Below are 19356 nucleotides of genomic sequence, written 5' to 3' on the forward strand. Positions count from 1 at the left end.
GATGTGGAGGTGGGAGAGCTCCGGGAGGTTGATGGAGCGCTAGTGGAGCGAGCCCAGCTCAGCGCTGCTCCGAGCCGGGCTTGGCAAGGTCCCACCACCGGGAATGCCAAAAAACAGCATTGTGCCAAAGCCACCCCGTCCTCCCAGGGGGAGGTGGGACCACGAGGCTGCTGTCCCCGAGGAACGTGGTACATCTTGCCCTTGGCAAACGGGTCAGAGGGAGATGGGGGACCAGGCAGGGCACTTGTGGGGGACAGGCTACTCCTAGGGCTGGGACAGTGGCCATGAGGCTGTGACAAGCAGCCGTGCTGGCCGAGGACACCCCGGGACACATTGCTGACACCCCAGCCTCACTCCCCCTGCCTCCTGTGGCCAGTGACTTTGCTGCCAAGTGACAATGTGAGAAAGCTTGTCCCCTGTGTGTGTCCTGTACTTTCCATAGTGCCACCAGGGCCCTATGCTGGCCCGTGTACTTTTGCTGCCTGTCTTGTCACCTGTGCTCAGTGTGGCTGTAGCAGCCAAACCCACATGTGAAATCAGCCCGGGGGGGGGCTGGGGGTCCCTCCGCTGGCTCCTTCACTTGGTGTCACCCCCGTTGTCACCAGGGTGCAGGGACCTGGGTCTCGCTCTGCCCTCCTGACAGTCAGTCCCTTTGCCCGGAGTGACCAGCTGTGGGTGCTGCGGGGACCGTGTACCCCTCCCTGCCGCCGGGGTGGGGAGAACCTGGGTTATCAGCCCCTGGCACTGATCTGGCGCTGGCCGGCGGGCGTGCCGGACGAGGCGCCCTATCTGCATGTGTGCGTGTGTGCGCCTGTGTCCCCGCCACCGTCACTGCTGTACGATAATAAAGCCGTGTCACCACCTGCCTTGGCTCTCGTCTTGTGCCTCCCGCACTCGTGTTCCCCAACATGTCCCCATGGGTACTCGACTGGCTGAGGGACCTGGGGGGTTCAGCTGGAGAACAGGAGCTGAGGGGAGACCTTCTGGTCTCTGAACTGCCTGAAAGGAGCTTGGAGCTGGGAGGGAATTGGGCTCTGCTCTCAAGTAACAAGTGATAAGACAAGAGGAAATGGCCTCAAGTTGCACCAGGGGAGGTTGAGATTGGGTATTAGGAAAAAATTCTCCATGGAAAGGGCTGTGGGGCATTGGAACAGGCTGCCCAGGGCAGTGCTGGAGTCACCATCCCTGGAGGGGTTTAAAAGGCATTTAAATGTTCCTATGGACATGGTTTAGTGCCAGGGTTAGGTTAGGGTATGGTTGGTGATGGCCTGTGCTTCCCCCGGCTCTGCTGCCAGCCCCGAGCAGCCCGTGTCCCCCTGCACCCCGTGGGTCTGGTGTCCCTGTCCCAGCCCCTTAGGGACACTGGGGGACAGCAGGGTGATTCTGAGGTACCTGTCCTTGGGGTCAGCCTGTCAGCATGAGCAGTGACAGCAGCAATGGGGCTGGCACAGGGGGGTTGCAGTGCTGCCATCCCCGAGGCAAAGGTGGATCCCTCCTGCCCTCAGGACCCTCCGTGTTCCCCCGGGGCTGGCCAGGACAAATGGCCCTGTCACACGCACCCCGCAGCGGGGTGGCCCTGCAGATAGGCAGGGTGGGGACAGCTTGGCAGCCCCCGGCCGCTCGTTATCTGCAGCCAGACGCGCTGCCCTGGAGCAGCACAGCTGGCAGGATGGCTCTGGCACCTGGGGTCCCAGCTCCACGGTGACAGCCTGGGGGACACTTGGGCCACCTCTGCCCTGTGGGGTGCAGAGCCCCAGAGCAGGGCTGCCTTTGGGTGCGGTGGGTACAGAGAAGCCACCAGCCACAATGGGGACAATCCTGTAGGCTTGGGGGACTCATGGGGACACTTTTCCTCTGTCTCTGCTCTAGGTGCTGGGGTGCCAGTGCTACAGTTTGGGGAGCACTACAGCCCCCCCAGGACACCTCTGGGTCACAGACAGGAGGGGTCGGTCCCTTGCAGCCCCCAAGTCCCAGTGTTCTCTTGCCCAGGGACAGGCTGGTCCTGGGGCTTGACCCGGTGCCACCTCCCACCAGGGCCTGGCCAGGCTGGGGGGAGCGTGGGTGATGCTGCCCCTGCTCCTGTCACCAGCGGTGCAGCGGGTCTGGGGACACCTTGCGTGCCAGGGCAGGTCCCTGATAGCCAGGCGCTGCTGCTTATCACGGCCCCACGCGGCCGGAGCCGGTGGGGTTATCACCTCCCGGCAGGCGGGTTCCAGGAACGCGTCCTGGAGCAAACAAGCCTGCGGTGGCACGGCTGGCTGCAGGACGTGGCCCTGGGGGGGCACGCATGGCGGGGGGACATGTATGACCAGGGTCATGCACAGGCTGGTGATACTCATAGCCAGGGGCTGCAGCCATTTGAGGACACATGTGGGGGACAATTATGACCAGGGTTGTGTGCAATGAGGTAACACAGCCCTCTTGGGGACACACTTGGGGACATGTCCTTTGGGGACACACAGCTGGGGGATCCATCCCTCCAAGGACACTTTCCCCTGAGGGGGGGACACGCAGGCAGGGGACACGTGCTTCCAGGGGACATGTCCCTCCAGGCTCCCGCAGGCCTGGGGGACACATCCTTTTGGGGTGGGATGGACATACTGCCAGGGGACATGTGGGGGACACGGCGCTTTGGGGGTTGCCCACCCTGGGGGACACAAGCTCCCTACACCCACGTGTGTATGCCTCATCTGGGGGTGACCCCTGGCACCCACATGTCCCCCCATGATCTCCCCAAGACCCATGAGTCCCCCACCCTGCCATGTCCAAAGCCCCTGTCCAGAGACTGGGGACCGGTTTGCAACGAGGAGCTCCCAGTTTGGGGTCCCCACACCTATAGGGAGAGACCATCCTGGCGGGGTCAATCAGGAGGGCTGGGGGCCAGGCCCCCAAAACCCCCCACCCCTAAGCCCCCCATGGACTGTGCCAGGCTGTGGGGAGCTGCTTGGGGCTGTGCCCCCCCAGACATGAAGGGGTTAAGGGGCCCCGTCCAGCTGTGCGGGGCAGATGTGAGATATGCAGATGAGGCAGAGCAGGTTTTATAAGGCGGGTGCAGACCCTGCAGAGCCCCAGTGCCACCCCCATAGGTAGGTGCCACCTCCTGGGGAGCTGCTCCGGGGTGCTGGGATTTGGGGGTGACAAGGAGGGGAAGGGGGGTGTCAGGGTGGGGGGGCTGTTGGGAGCCTCTGTCCTGCTACAGGGTGGTGGGATGGGGGGGATAAGGATGGACTAAGGAGGTGCTGGGGGGCGGTATTTGGAACCTTCATCCCGCTCTGGGGCAGCAGGACTGGGAGGCCAGAGGGGAGGGAGTTGGGGGGCACTGGTCTGGGGGGGCTGTTGGGAACCTCTGTCCTGCCCCGGGGTGATGGGACTGGGGGGACAGGGTAGAGGGGATGCTGAGGTTTGGGGTGGTGGCCCTGGTGCTGCGCTCCCTGACCACTCTGTCCCCGACACAGGAGCTGCCCCCCCAGCCCCCGCTTCGGGACGCTGCCCGCTCCCCTGGGCAGGATATCATCGTATACTGTAAGTCGGCTATGAGACACTACAGTATAGATGATGTACTCCCCGGGGCTGCACCCGCACACCGGCCCGGCCGCCACGTGGGACCACGACAACATGGGGCACGGAGGGATGGGGGACATGGGGAAGGGACAGGGGACACGGGGAAGGGACAGGGGACACGGAAGCGGAGGGACAGGGGACACGGGGAAGGGACAGGGGACACGGGAGCGGAGAGACAGGGTGGGCAGCTCCAGGTGCAGCCAAGGACCCGCGGCCGGCGGGGAAACCGTTACCATTACTGTGTTTAGTAATGGTAACGGTTCTGCCGACGGCTGGGCGTGCGGCACGGCACGACACGGCATGGCATGGCACGACACGGCATGACACGGCATGGCATGACATGGCACGACACGGCATGTCACAGCGCGGACACAGCGATGGAGCCAGGGGGTCGGACATGGGGCAATAAAGGTGGTTATGACACCGCGACTCCATCTGTCCTTCTTCACTGTGTCCCCAGGGGATGGTGGCCCAGTGGCCGGGCTGGGTCACTGGGGTGTACTGGGGTGTACTGGGGTGTACTGGGGTGTACTGGGGTGTACTGGGAGGGCTCAGGGGGTACAGGGCAAGGGAGGGAACGTTGGGGTGTAGGGGTCACAGGGGTGCAGGGGGCACCAGGGTGCACTGGGGTGTATTGCAGGGGGTACCGGGGAGAACTGGGAGGCACCAGGATGTCTTGTAGGGGAGACTGGGAAGATGTGGGGAGCATTGGGGTTGCGGGGGCGCACAGGGTTGCATTGAAGAGGGCAACTGGGAGCACTGGTGCTCACTGGGGAGCACGGGGCAGTAGTTGGATGCATGGGGTGTGCTGCGGGGGGGACACTAGGCATCCTGGGGGGCACTGGGATGGACTGGGGAGTGTGCAGAGAGCACTGGGACACAGGGATCCCTCTGGGATACACTGGGCTGCACTGCAGAGGGCACTGGAGCTCACTGGGCTGTGCAGTGGGGAGCACTGGGGGCGCTGGGGGTACTGAGGCACTGGGGGCAGTGGGAGCACTGAGGGCAGTGGGGGCAACGGGGACACTGGGGGCACTGGGGACACTGGGGACACTGGGGACACTGGGGGCAACGGGGACACTGGGGACACTGGGGGCAACGGGGACACTGGGATCACGCTCTGCGCCGCGCGGCGGGGCCGGCAGGGGGCGCTCCCGCCTTCCCGCCCATCGCCCCGCCCACGCCAGCCCAGCCCACCCGCTTCCTCCCCACAACCCCCTGCGGCGGGGAGTGGCGCGCTGGTCCCACTCGCCTCCTCTCTACGCTCCCCCGCTTTGCGCCAATGAGGGCGGGCGCCGCTGGCGCTCCCAGCCTGCCCCGCGGGGCAACATGGCGGCGCCCGCGGCGCTGCGTTCGGTGGCGGCCCGGGCCGTGCGCTGGGCTGCGGGAGCCGCCGCGACGGGGCCGCTCCTGCTGGGCACAGGTGGGGCGGGCGCGCCCGGGGCCGAGGCCTCGCTCAGGGGCGGCCGGGGCAGCCGCGGGGCGCGTCTGTGCGGCAGCCGGGTGGCGGGGCCTTGGGGAGCGGGCAGCGCTGCCCGGGGGCTGCAGGGTGGGCAGGAAGGGGACGGCTCGATTTTGGGGCGGTTTCGGTGTATGTAGTGTAGGAAACAATTAGTTTGCAAATGTGATAGACCTGGGCAGGATCTCTCAGCAAAGCGTATTTTAATAACGGTTTTGCAAGCTCAGGTGTTCTGCCTAAAGGCAGGCACACGGGATAGGGCAAAAAGCCCCTGCTTAAATCCCCCCCAAATCCCAGCTGCAATTTCCCTCCCCTGTTGGGTACTGCAGGGTTTACAGACTACCCGATGTTTACATATTTCAGTCATCTAATTGTAACAACCCCCTTCCCCTTATCGATCTATTTAGAATATGGATTCCTGGCTCTTTGGCTAATCTTCCCCCTAGATGAACATTTCAAATACAGATACCAGTATGTATTCCAGAATTAGTTCAAAGAGACTTTTACATTAAGGATTCATAGTCTGTCTCTCAATCCTTCTCCCTGGCTGGGGTCAGGTGCCAGGTCCCCAGTTTTGTAAAAGCAACGTTCCTTCCTTAAATGTTCCTTGCATGTAGCATGTGCTGCTGCCCTTCCCGCCCGTGTCCCGGTGAGCTGCGCCCCATGGGTCACCGTGGTCCCAGCCCGTTGGAGTGGCAGCGGCTCTGCGCTGGGCAGCATCCTGGGCATCCCCAGCGAGAAGCCAAGTGACACCCTAGGCCAGCACCCACCACCCGTTGCCACCAGCAAAGGTGAGTGATTCCGGCTGCTGCCCAAGTCCCTGCGCTGGGATGGACGGTCATGACGCACTGTGGGGTTTAGCAGCGTCCGAGCTCCTTCTTTCCTCCGGCAGAGGAGCAAGATCGGCTGTTACAGAGTCGGCCTGACCAGCCCCAGAACCCCAAGGTTTTAAGAATCGCCATCATCGGTGCGCCCAATGCTGGGAAGTCCACGCTCTCTAACCAGCTCTTGGGCAGAAAGGTAAAGCTGGGCTGCAGCAAAGTGTTCAGGCAGCTGAGTTGCTTTTTTTGGCATATTATGGCAGTGTAACGTGTATGTGTTTAATTTCTTACAGGTTTTCCCTGTCTCTCAGAAAGTGCACACAACCCGGTGCAAAGCCCGAGGTGTCGTCACACACGAGGACACACAGCTGGTGAGTCTCCAGACCTGCTCCTGCCTGCGCCAGTGGCGAGTGTTAACCAGAAAGTGCAGCTTTTTATCATTTGTATCCCATGGGGTCAACTTCTAGTTGTGCAAATATCAGTTTCAGCCTGGCCAGTAACTGCAGACAAACTTACAAGACCTGTCTTTCCTCTTTCTAGATCATTCTGGATACACCCGGCCTCACTAGTCCCTTTAAAGCCAAAAGGTATCACCACGGCTGTGGGCAGAGTTGGGGGTTGTGTCTGTCGAGGTTCGATAAAACCAGAGAGTGATTTTCACTGTGCCGAGTTTGTAAAATAGGAGTGTCAGGAATGTATGTTTTTAACCTTATTTTGGTCTCTGAACTTAGTTTTGTTGCAATTTCAGTAGCATGGAGAGCCTGTGGAATCTCTTGAGCTCTTTTATCTTTGATTGTGCATGTAGCAAGGGGTGTTACAGCCCGTAAAGCAGCTTTGTGTCAGCTGGGATGATGAAGACTCTGGTTTTCTCCCCCTTTGAGGGGAAGCAAGACAGTTGTGATTGAGTGTGTCTGGCTTACTCACTCATGTTTGTCTTTCAGACATAAATTAGAAGAAGCCATGCTGACAGACCCATGGGACAGCATGAAACACGCAGATTTAGGTGGGTATTCAGCTCCTCTTGGATCAAGGCAAAGCTTTTATCTGCCACAGAAGTTTACAGCCTTGTAGCTGTGGTATTGAGATGTTCACTGGGCAGCACAGGCAGCCCTGGGAGCACGAACTGGGAGGGAGGAGGGAAAGGCAGTGAAAAGGTTTGAAATACTGAGCTGAGGAGGGGATAAGAATTGCCTGGTGCTGAGGGGACGCAGCTTGGGTTGATAATTGGACTTGGATGTTGAGTTTTAGCATGTGTGGTGTTGTTGGGGTGACAGGTGTAAACTGCATTTTATTGTTTTATGAATTAAAATGCTCCTTTTTGGTTCTATCCGCGTCCCCTTCTGTAGAAGAAAGAATAGTAGTGGCAGGAGGAAAGTGACCACAGACCATAGAGAAGCTGAAAATGAACGTTTGGGAAAATATGCGTTCATTATATTTCCCTCACTCTTTTCTGGCAGTTCTGGTTTTGGTGGATGTGTCGGATCACTGGACGCGAAACTCTCTGAGCAAGGAGGTGCTGAAGTGTCTCTCTCAGTTTCCCCAAATCCCCAGTGTCCTGGTTCTGAACAAGGTAAACGAGGAGCTTGTTCTTTCTGCCCCTGCAGAACATTACGCTGGTGTCATCAGACAGTACTCGGCATCAGCAGCGACGTGTTTTCAGGTCCCTGAGTCTGAGTGTGTTAAAAGACGCCAGTTTCCCCCTCTACTCCCGTATGTTTAAGTGTCTGTGTGTGTATCCCTGAAGCTACGTGCTGCAGATTGGGATTGAAATCAGCCTGAGAACAGGAGCTGGGGTTGGTGTCAAACTGACAATATTTGGACAAACTATGCAGGAACTGCCGACACGTTCTGGTTTGGCCTCTGCTTAGAAAACTGTCTGGTTCTGTCACAGAAGCCTCGTCCTGCAGCAGCTGCCTCCTCTGGGTGGTTTATTCTGGTTCCTCCAGATCCAGGGCCCAGCTGCCAACCTCATTTAGGACAAACTCCTGACACCTCCCTCTCTCCCATTAGGTGGATCTGCTAAAGAATAAGTTCATCCTGCTGGAACTAGTAACTGAGCTGACAGAGGGAATTGTAAACGGAAAGAAACTGGAAGTGAGTTCTGCATTTAAAGATAATTCCAGTTCTTCAGCAAAGTCTCCTGTGCAAATCACTCAGGCTTCTCCCGCTGAGAAGGGGGACAACACCTGGGACAACAGCAGTGATGCGAGGGCTTCCGAGTCCCGTCTTGGGACAGAAGAAACGCAACAGCCAAAGCACTATGGACCCAGAGATCTAAAAAACATGAAAGGCTGGCCGTTTTTCCGGGAGATCTTCATGCTGGCAGCTCTCCATGGGGAGGAGGTGGATACGCTCAAGGTAACTGTGGTCTGAACTTCTGGTGTGCTGTGAGACTGCTGTGATCTTACTCTTGTGGGACCCCGGTACTTTGTGCTGAGCCTCCTCTCTTGTGAGGAGGTGGCAGAGCTGCTGTTCTTGGCCTGGATTCAGGAGAGGTGTCACCTATTGACGTGGAGTACGTCTGTACGGTATCTCTGGAGTTTTCTGTACAAAACTCCTACTTAGGGCTGTCCAAACAGCAGCCTGTTTATAGTGATGAAGCATTATCTTTCAGCTCCAAGGACACTGTGGGCTTTTATAACTCATGCAAACAGCTCTAGGGAGGTAGGACCCTCTGGCAGGATTTGAGTTTCAGAAGCTTCCCTTTCTCCTTTGCCCACCAGAGATATTAAACTACTGCCCTGATTCCTGACGAGCAGCAGAGTCATTGTAGCGACTCGCTGCGAGATGAGCGCAGGGGCTGGTGGCACCGTGAGTGCGGTACGTGACGGCTGACGGGTGCACTGTGTGTTTTGTGCTCACAGCGGTACCTCCTGCTGCAAGCCAAGCCAGGCGCCTGGGAGTTTCACAGCAGCGTCTTGACCAGCCAGTCGCCTCAAGAGATCTGCAATAACATCATCAGGGAGAAGATCTTGGAGTACCTGCCCCTGGAAGTGCCCTACAGTGTGATTCAGGTGGGAGGAGTGCACAAGCAGATTTGCCTTTCAGCTGTTTTATTGGAAATATCAGACCATGTGCTGAGAATCCCTTTGTTTGAATTTGTGAAATCTGCCAGATGCTTTACAGGCCCCGTAGGGTGACTTGGAACTCACGTGTCAGGTTCTGGGAGAACCTTTGGGTGTTTGAAGGTGCCACCCTTGTGTGTTTGTGTCTGGGAGCTGAGCTGTCACCTGTGAGGCAGCAGCATTTGCTGTTCCTGAGGCGCTTTGCAGAACTACTGAGCGTGTGTTTGCTGTTCCAGGTGACTGAGATGTGGGAGGAAGGACCGAGCGGGGAGCTCCTCATTGCGCAGAAGCTCTTAGTCCCAAGGAATTCTCACATGGTGAGTAACAGAAGAGAGACGGAGCGCTGGGGAGGATGAAAGGAGGTTCCATGTCGTTGCTGTGATCCCCTCTCCCTTATCTGTGGGTTCTCCTGACACGATCACAGGCCGATTTGAAACAGTTTGCACCTTTCTGAAGTTGCCCACGGTTTGATTTTTGGGATTTCTCCAGCTGCTCTATCCCCTTTAATTGCTTGTGGCTGCACTGTTGTTTATTTGGGTGATACAAGGATGAGCATGGTGATTTTTGTCTCTGGGTTTCCATGCAGACGATGTTGATTGGAAGAGGAGGGAAGGTCATCAGCAGGATTGTCCAGGAGGCTGGCCAGGACCTCATGAACGTTTTCCTGTGTGATGTCCGCTTGAGGCTCCAGGTGGAGGTGAAGAGTTGAACTCTGTGTATGTTGTAACTACCCTTGAGCTCTCTGGTCGTGTGGAGAAACTGGTCCTGTGTTCCCCTGTGGGAATCTTGGCACCTTTGTTCAGCCCAGAAACAAAGGATGATGGAGTTGATGTAGCGGGCTGAAGTAGAATATATTATTCTTTGTGAAAATGGCCCAAACTGGCTGTTGCAGCTGAAGAGAAACCCAGAGTGGGAATTTCATCTCCGTACATCACTGTGCTCAAGTGCTGGGAGCACATTCTTGCCAGAATTCTGGGTTCTAAATGAACATCCCAGAGCGTGGTGGCCCCAAGCTGCTGCCCTGGCAGTTAGATGGGGAGATCTGGTGGGGTCTGCTGGGGACCCTGCTCCTGCCTGGAGCCCAAACCCGCCCAGCAAATCCTCTGCCCACTGTCCCTTCTGGTGCAATGTCACAGAGATGTTTTACCTGCCTGTGTCTGAGCTGCTGAAGGATTCCACCCTCACGAATGCAAGATCCCTTGAAATCAGGCTCGGAAGCCACCGGAGCTGTGTGCTCTCCTGCTCTGTTTCCCATGAGCAGAAGATGCCGCGGTCCCTCGAACGCTTCTGTCCCACTTTTGTACTTTCCTTGCAATAAAACGAGGTCCCAGCACAAGCGATTGTTCTCATCTCCTTTTTTCCTCCCTGTCAGTGACACCCCAGCGCCGCCACCTTCCACCCGTCCTATTCCGACTAAAACCAGAACACTTTCCTGTCTTCCCTTGTATTTTTAGATCCCATTTCGTGATCCATGGCTTCTGAAGGTTACACCTTGCAGGGAAAAAAAGCCGAGTAAGCTTGTTTTGAGGGGTTGGGGGCATTTCAGCAGATGGGAGCGTGAGCGGGTGGCCGTTCCTTCTATGTGCGCAGAGGTCAGGATGTCACCATGTCACCACAGAGCTGCTTCCCGGGCAGGGGATGGGATGGAGCTGAGCACCCGAGTGATGATGAGTCCTGGATGGAGCTGAGCGCCTGAGTGCTGATGAGTCCTGGATGGAGCTGAGCACCCAGAGCAATGGCAGGTCCTGGGGGTAAAGGAAGCGCTCCAGGTGTGGGAAGGGGTGAAGTCTCTTGCCTCATTGTTAATGAGTTGAGATAATTAGGTTAAGTAGCCCATTGCGAGCCAGTGCCGTCGCTGCGAACTGCCGCTCCCCTGCGGCGGGGAAGGTGTTTTCACTGACTGCGGGGGGATCCGCGGGGGTGTCCGTCCGGGGGGTGAGGACGGGCCGCCCCCGTCCCGCGTTGTGTCCCCGGCACCGCCAGGGGGCGGCGCGGCGCGGCTCTCCCGGCCCCTCCCCTCTCCCCCCCTCCGGCGGCGGCGGCGCACGCGCGGGGGGGGCGGGGCGGCGGGGCCGTTGGCGGGCGGCGCGCGTGCGCGGGAGCGGCTGGCGCAGCCACCACGGCGGAGAGCGGGCGGCGGCGCGCGGCGGGGCCGGCACGGGCACAGCGGCGGCGGCGCCATGAGGCCCGGGCAGGGGCACCGAGAGTAAGTACGAGGCGGGGCTGAGCCGCCCCGCTGAGCGGCGGGACCGGCGCGGCCCGCACCCCCCCCCCCCGGCCTCATTGTCCTTCCCGGGTGTCCCCTCCCCCCACGCTCTGAGGCGGCGTGAGGTGCCCCCCGCTGTCGTGACCCTCCCCCTTGTCGCGACAGAGCGGCTCCGCCGGCCCCGCGTCCCGTCCCTCCGCCGCACCCCGGGAGCGGCCCCGGCCCACCCACCCCCCCACACTCCCGGGGCCTCGTCCCCTCAGCCCGGAGCTCCCGGCTCGTCCTTGTGAGGGGACACCCAGGCCCCTCTGCCCCCTCACCCGGGGCTCTCCAGCACCTTTCCCTCCGTATCAAACACGCTGCGGGAATCGCGATAACGCGTCAGGCGTCGCGACAGAGAAATGCGAAATTCAGGGGGAAAAAAAAAGGGGGGGGGGGGTGCGGTTGCGATGAGTGCAAATCCTTTGTGTAATTCTTTCCTGAGGAAAGTGTCCTTTTGCGAGAGGTATCGTTAATAAATTCGCCGCCGTCCCTATTTGCTACCGACCGTTTTTCAGGCACCGTAAGGCGAGCGTGAAGAAAACTGCAGAGCTTGACTTCCCCGTGTTCCGTCCACTCGTGCACGCAAAAGTACTTAAATCCTTTTGGTTCTGCAGCGTAAGAGCTTCCCAGAGCAGCACCTGCGAGGGCTGACGGACACGTTTTACCCTTCTCTTGGTATCGCCTCTCATTGCTCGCTACAAGTTTTAGAATAAATTGCAGATGCAGGTCAGTTAGTCCAGTAACAATTCATCGCACTCACTTCTTATAATAGCCCCAATTCTTTCTTTTTTGTAAACACGACGTCTCCAGAAAACCCAAGTTTAATTGGAAAACTTTTTACGACAATACTTCTACCTTTTTATTGTACAAACCCACTTCTTTGTTGTCCTCAGGACATGAGGTTGGGTTCCCGAGTGATGTCATTTGTGCCGGAGCAACAGCGATGACTTTGTGGCTGAATAAATCCTGCTGGACGTGTCAGGCTCCGTGATTTTGTGTGTGTGCGCTGTAGAAACTTCGTCTGATTCAGCAGCTGGCTGAGAAAATTCTGTGATCGCTGCTACGTAGGCAGTAAGGGAATATAGTGATGATAGCTGCTTTTGCCTTTCAATGTGTGTATTTCTGTATTTTTTTCCCCACTTGAAGAATTTCAGCTTGTTAGAGTCTGTTTAAGTAAATACATAAAGCAGTGGGGAAAGACACTGTTGAAGCATTTTAGATGCTGGAGCTGAAGAGCAGCCTGGGGAGTGAAGGGTGCAAGGAGAACGTGCAGGTGGGTCTGGTGTCCTGTAAAGCCTGCCCAGAGCTACTGAAAACTCTGGAAAATAAAATAGAGGCAGCGACAACACAAAGCAAACAGCAGCGAATTAACTGACCAGTCATTTTTACTAGAGGAAGGTTTGGGTCAAAAGCAAGTGTATGTCAGAACAAACAGAGGGTAAGATTTGAAATAAATACAGGATTTAAGCTTTCAGGGAAAATGCTTCCATAAAAGAAAGGCTGTTAATTTTTAAAATCATATTTACACTGCAATGTAGGATTTCTGAGGTGAAGAGATCAGAGATTGACCCTTCTCAGGGCAAGTCACGGGTCAGACTGGGGCTCGAAGATGGATTGATGAATAGGCTGTAATTTACAAGCATCACTTCAAATATTTTCAATATTTCTCAACTATTTTAAGAAGGCATATTGAGTTAAAGCCCAGCCAGCCTGATAGTCTAGAGAGAGGAAGGATGCGTATTGCTGGAAAAAGAATTAAGCAAAAATAGATAAATCTGACATAATGGATGACAAGGGAAAGATGATTGCTGAAAGATGCTGGCGTGCTCTCTGTTCCTTCATGCTTGGCGTATATTTTGTTACCTTACATGGCTTTTGAAGCGTAAAAAGAAAGAAAAGAAAAAAAATCTCATTTTGTGCTGAGATAAAAGAAAAGGCAAGTGCTTAAATTCTGTTAAGGATCAGCTTTGATGGTGACATTAAGTAGTGACCTTATTTGCGGTTACCCTTCAGTCATCTTGTGAGCTTCTCAATTGAATAAACAGAGCGCTTAGCACCAAATAAATACCATCTAATAAGATGGTATTTTTGATCCCCGTTTCACTTCACATTGCAAACAGTTTCACACTTTTTTTCTGCTTGAGCACAGCCTGGGGTACTATTTCTGTTAATAGCATTAAAAAATGTTGGAGAATGTCCATATAGTATTGTTTTTTTCTCCAAATGTAAAATTAAGGAACCCTTATGTTCTCTGTAACTTGGATATTTGCCTTCATTTAAGTCTTATTTGTATTTGTTTCAAGTTGTCCTCTGATACATAATCTTTTATATTTACGTTTGTTTCTGGGAAGTGTTACCGGATCAAGGGACAAGTAAGGATTTTGTCAAGGATGGAAGTGTCTGTATTTCCCAGAAACACAGGCTGGTGGATCTTCACCTTCACTTGCTGAAATTCCTGGATGTGGGATATAAACTTTCCCCAGGGCAATACTTTTCACCATGGTTTGTCCATTTATCTTTTCTCTTCTGTGGTTTTGCCCTGACTTTCCCCATCCCAAAGCCTCCATTGCAAAAGCATTTTGTATCCTATAGATTGCTGGCTTGTTCATCTTCAGTGGGGTAATAGTGAGCTACTGATTTATGAAGATGAGAGATGAAGTAATGTCCATTCTGTATTTCTCTAAAGCTCGCTAACTTCCAGAATTCTGGGATTTATGGAATTACTAAATGCACCAGCCTGACTTGATTTATTTAAGGGATGGTCAGAAATTTTAAATAATTGCTCTAAGAACATGTAGTTCACTGAAATGCTACACCCAGCAGTCAAGTAACAGGTCACTCCATCGCGTTGTAGACTCACCAGGGCCTGCTGACTCCTCTGAGGCTGTTTATGGGGTAAGATGCTCCTCAAGATGAGTAAAAGTTTCACGGTTTTGTGCATCTGTAAGGGAGGGTATTACCCCTCTGCTTTTAGTTTTCAGCATTTTAAACGTTTTCAAACTGGGAAGTTAAGTGAATAATTTCAACTTCTATTCCTTGTGTGGCATGCCCTGTTCTCATTTTCCCATTGCATTTTGTGACTCGTATTAAAATCTTAAGCATCACAATCTTTGAGCGATTTTTCTTTTGATAGCAGATCATTAATTTGAATCTGAATGCTAAAATGAGTTTGTCACACTATTCATCTTTTTTCATTCTAAAAAACACTGCTTTACAAATACTGATTCAGCTTCTGAGGAACAAAGCTCCTGAAAAGACGTTCTGCTAACTGACATCCGAAAAGTTGGTTTTCACTTTGCCCAAATGGGTTGTGTTCCTCATAAGCTAAGCTTACTGTTCCAAATAGGCCTAGCCTGGCCTAGGTCTTGCCTACACCTGGAGTTGACAGAGACCGGTGTGTTCCTTGTCTGACAGTTTACATGTTTTTAGTAATTTAATTTAAATAGGCACTTGAAAAACTGACAGTGACTGTGGCTCATGGCTGATTCATCTTCACAGACCCTATAGACCCCTTTTCCTTATTTTGGTACGTTCTGCCTGGGTGTCTCTTCATGCCTCCCTGCTCATTTTGTATTTGGTGTGTTGTTGCTCTAATTATTCTCCCGTCGTGCTCAGGAATTAAGCATAGTTGATGTATTCCCATTGCTTAACTTGTTTATACTGTGTTTTAAGATTAGTCCAAGTGTCTAGGGATCATGAGGAAAACAGTGACATTTTGTTACTGAAGTAATTTCACAATAATGTAGTTTGGCTGCAGTCTGGCTGTGGTACCGAATAGCGGTGTGTAGTACTAGGGGTGTGCTGGGATGAAAAACTGGGGTTCTTGATACAAGTTTTGAAGTCCTGTGCAGTGATGCTGAGTCTGGACGGTGTTGTGTGTGGAGCAGTTGAGCTGAACATCTGGATAATTGATGTATTTAGAGATAACTGAACTGCTCCAGGCTTTTGAATAGATGCAGTGGTGGGTGTGCTATAGGGAAATGTGTTAGAAAACAGGTTTTCTGTAAACGCAACACATCTGAGACAAACTTTTAAGTAAAATTCTGTTGGATTAGGTGGCGGATCCAGCCTCCAGCAGCAGCGGGCTCTGTGGCATCTTTGGTGTGCGATGAGCGAGGTTTTTTGATTTCTTACGATGTCTGTAGTAATGTAGAAAAGGTGAACCATGAAAGTGAAGCTATTTTTAGTATTTTTTTTAAAAGTCAAAAAATGATCCACCAAATGATACACTGCTGACGTCTGTAGCGCCACCAACCCAATTAAGGTGCCGTATATTGTTTCCAGCAGGATTCTGATTGTTTCTAATTTGGGAACCACGTGAGAGAGGATGGAAATAGGTGAAACGACGTGCTTTGCTGCTCGCTATGGATCTGCCATCCAATTGTTTTCTATCATTTCTTGTACTTGGGCAATCTCCTTCGCAGCCAAGGTGGTGGCCACACGCAGCCTTCCCAGGTGATTTCTTCATATATGGTGGACCTGGCGGAGAAAAATTACTTGTTGCTATAGGGCAGTGGACAAAAAAAGTCATGTCTGTTTTTACTTGATCAAGTATTGCATAAGGCAAGAGTTCAGTGCTGTAGACTTTATTTTTCATTTCCTGACCCCCGCGTATCCTTTGCCGTATCCTGCTCTCTCCGTCTTGCCGGCGCGTTGTTAAACCTGAGGACTTGCCCTTTCCTGTGCCTTGTTCCTCTCCGTAGGCAGTTTCTGCACGCTGAACGCTTTGAGAAACGTCGCATTATTGCTCTCTTGACCCAATACCATGTGTATATATAGTTTAAATTCTGTTGGATAGAAATAGCATTGTATGAACCTTTTAAAAAAAAAAATACACAGATGCTCCCGCTCTCCAAAGTAAACTTCCTCCTGTGCTAATCTTTTTTTAAAATTTGGATTGGAAAAAGCAGACTTTTTAACATCTGGAAAGGGGAGCTCTTCATGCCTGCTTTATTCTTCTTCAGCATTTGCTTTTCATTCATCCTTTTCCTTATTTTTTGTCTTCTGAGCTAAAGGAACGTCACGCGCTTTGGCTTTGTTGTGAATGGGAAAATGAGATATTTGGTTGCCCTTCTCTTCCAGCGCATCAGTCTGTTCTGATTCTAGGTTGGTTCGCTTTCCTCAGCTACAGAAAAGCTCTCAGCTTTTGCCTCGAAAGGGGAATGTGTTCCTAGAGCTGTTAATTCATGCATCCTTTGACTTCAGATTGTTCGCAACTATGCTCAGCATTTGTGAATGAGCGTGGAGGAAAATCAATACGTGACAAGGGCAGAGCAGGAAAGGGAAAACAGCCCTTCCAACGCCTTTTTCCTGCTCACACCATCGCCTGATTTTTAGTTTTCCTGCCTGTGAACTCTTGAGTGTTTAGATTTAGAAATGGCTTGTTCTGGAACAAGTTGCTTTCAAGATTGTTTCCAGAATTTGTGTGTAATTTAATCCCATTCAGTTTTGCTGCTCTGATTTGTGTTTAGCTTGTCCTGCGAGACTTCAGGTGACTCTTCCTCCCTATACTTCTCCCAGTACTTTCTAGAAATTTGGGGGGTTTTCCAGTCAAAACTGTAAGAGCATTTATGAAGCCTTTTATACTTTTTCTAGTCCCTGTTTCTATTCATTGACAGGTGGGTTTTTTTTATAATTGTTATTTTGTTAAAATCATCTTAATGTTTCAAAAATGTGACTTCAGTTTCTCTGAAGGATCTCATTAGTGACTATTGTTTAAATACTGTTGAAATGGAATGCATGTAGTTTAGAAATTAACCTGGATAATACACTTAATATTTCTGATGTAAATTCTCTCCTGTTTACTATTCATTTCCAACGCAGCTTAGTTAAATATCTCAGGTCGTCTTCTTAATTACAGATTACCAATGAGTGAAGTTGCTGATGAAGAACCAAAAGCGTGACAACTCAAAATGTGACAGTCCAACGTAATGTTTTCAACCACTTAAATTGAAGTTGAGGCAGGAAAGAATTAAGATTTTGCATACTTCCATCTAGTGTGTGTGAGGGAAATTGCATCGTGGTTAAAATCCCAGCCATTCTCCATGCACTTCCAGCTGGGCAAGGACCATCCCAACCCTTGGCCTTTGTCGAGCAGGTATTGCTGATAAACTGTGGAGCATCCCAGGGCCGACAGATTTTAGCTCTAAGTATTTATGCGGCGGTCGCTTTGCCGTGTCCATAAAATGGTGACGCACGCGGTTTAAGAAAAATCACCTTTCACCGCGTGGCATTCGTACTCTGCTTCAGTGTATTCTGCTCTATTTACTTGTCATTCTGTGCTAGAATTTCAGCTGCTTGATTTACGAATTATTGCCATTGAAATAAAATTAAAGTGGCTGTTCAGTTATTTAAGAGCCAATTAAATCTGATTTTATTCTGATGTAACATTTCCAGTGAAAGCGCATAAAATGCAGTCTGTAGAGTGAAGTTAGATCTAAAAATGTTTAGTGTTTATTTTTTATAATCTGTGCTTTGGATGGCTTGACTTGCCAAATAAAATCCATTGCACTCTCACAGCAGTGAGTTCAGATTTTAAAAGTCACTCTGTATAAGAAAATAAACCCGTTTTGGTGTTTTCAGTGATCCTGTATGAACCTTTAGCCACGGCTGCTGGTTGGAGAATGTATTCAACCAGAAGAAATTAATTTCTCTTGTTTGCGATGCTTTTGAGGAAGGTAATATGTTTATTCACATTTGGTGACTTCCAAAGGTAGAAACAAGGAGTCTTGTGGGACTCACGTTTCCCAAATCGTGGGCTGTCTTGGGGGATCAGCATTTAGATTAGTTGAGTTTCGACTATCAGAATGAGCAGGCACTTCTAATTCTGTGTGGCAATTAAAATGTATCTCTTGATTGTGGCGTTTCTTATTAGTAGGAATGACAGTGCCAATCCCAGGTTTGTTTTGACAATTTAACACCCTATATTATGTCTTTCTGTGGGCTGGGTGGGTGCCGGCTGAAACTATTTTGATATTCAGGGTCTGTTTTGCCTTATTTTTTATTAAAAATAAATCATATTGATGTGGATGTAATTTTATTTCTAACTAGACAAGCCTGCACTAGCCAGCTCTCGGGTTTGTGGTGTCTGTCTCCGACAAGATTACAGATACGGAGAAAATGATTTATTTTAGTTTCCAAAGCTTAGATAAAGCTCTGGTTTTGTGCAGATGGCACTGAAAGGATAACACATAGCTCAGATAAATTGGTATAAAGCACCATATATTTGTACCAGAATCTGAATCTTCAGTACATCGGTAATATTGGGATTTATATTACTATTGTACTAGCCTGGTTTTTTTTTTTCAGCAGATAGAATTAATTGCCAGGTATAGAGGTCATTGGGGTTGTTGTACTCCAGTCTGGCTGTTCTATGGTGGGGTGTTTCCAGCCCGGAACTCCAAAAAGCTGTTGGGAATTGTCTGGTTGATATTGGAGAACGCTTTGATCGTTTTGGGTGGAAAAACATTAAGAGTGGTGCAGAGCAGGAGCACGAGGGTTGGAGATGGTACAAGTGTTTGTGCGGTACCTGCTCCTCCATCAAAGGCTTTTAGAAAATGCTTTAGTAGGGTGTGATAAAGAAAATCCTGATAGCTGCACTCATTCTAAATAAATGTTTACTAAACAACGTTAATGGATTTAAAATGTTTTTAGGAATAGTTATTAGTCCTTCAGTCTCGTATGGTGAAGGGAGTTTTGTCTCAATGGGGGGCTGCCATTTTAATGCTTCCTGGCAGGAGGCCTATTTTGATCATGCAAATTAGGTTGGAAAAAGTAGGCTAAAGCATTAAAAAAGTAGGAGAGATCATAAAATTTTAAATTCTTAAGGTGACTGTTCTAATTATTAACATTTTTGTTATCGTTGATGACTTATGTCACTTTATTTTCCTTAGTTCTCACATCCTCATCCCTTAACGCTGACAACCTCAATGCCGGTGGCTCTTGCATCCACTGCTCGAAATGGAAGCCGTAGTCCATCGGCTGTTTTATTCCCAGCAAGGTGCTTGGAAATATTGCCACGTGGTGTGTTTCGTTGTATAATTGGAAATGCAGATACAGACTTCTTTTGTTGTGTCGTGGTTAATTTTTTTCTATTCTGTTAACATTAATAGGGACTGAAGGTTAAACTTGGCTTATGTAAACTCTGAGTGTTTGTGTGATGCTCATTGGCGAGGGGATTAATTCTGGCAGCAAGAAAGGGGC

General features: G+C 51.5%; 2 protein-coding genes across 5 annotated transcripts in view; both read left to right on the plus strand.

Annotated features, from left to right (window-relative positions):
- The first annotated feature begins 4830 nt into the window (after nucleotides 1-4830).
- On the plus strand, nucleotides 4831-10233 carry ERAL1 (Era like 12S mitochondrial rRNA chaperone 1). Its single transcript, XM_080357194.1, has 11 exons — nucleotides 4831-4984; nucleotides 5638-5811; nucleotides 5913-6040; nucleotides 6135-6212; nucleotides 6382-6428; nucleotides 6783-6844; nucleotides 7299-7411; nucleotides 7852-8199; nucleotides 8706-8855; nucleotides 9143-9223; nucleotides 9493-10233. The coding sequence occupies exons 1-11, from the start codon at nucleotides 4891-4893 to the stop codon at nucleotides 9613-9615; spliced, it is 1398 nt and encodes a 465-aa protein (XP_080213320.1). The 5' UTR covers nucleotides 4831-4890; the 3' UTR covers nucleotides 9616-10233.
- Nucleotides 10234-11013: 780 nt separating this feature from the next.
- FAM222B (family with sequence similarity 222 member B) overlaps nucleotides 11014-19356 on the plus strand; it is a 35359-nt gene continuing 27016 nt past the window's right edge. For 3 of the 4 annotated variants that reach the window (XR_013923090.1, XR_013923091.1, XM_080357006.1), the window contains exon 1: nucleotides 11014-11112. The gene's annotated coding sequence lies outside the window, so the exon portion shown is untranslated. The remainder of the gene's footprint in view (nucleotides 11113-19356) is intronic. The other variant, XM_080357007.1, reaches the window with a different exon arrangement.

The sequence above is a fragment of the Nesoenas mayeri genome, assembly GCF_963082525.1.
Source record: "Nesoenas mayeri genome assembly, chromosome: 20".
NCBI lineage: Eukaryota > Metazoa > Chordata > Aves > Columbiformes > Columbidae > Nesoenas > Nesoenas mayeri.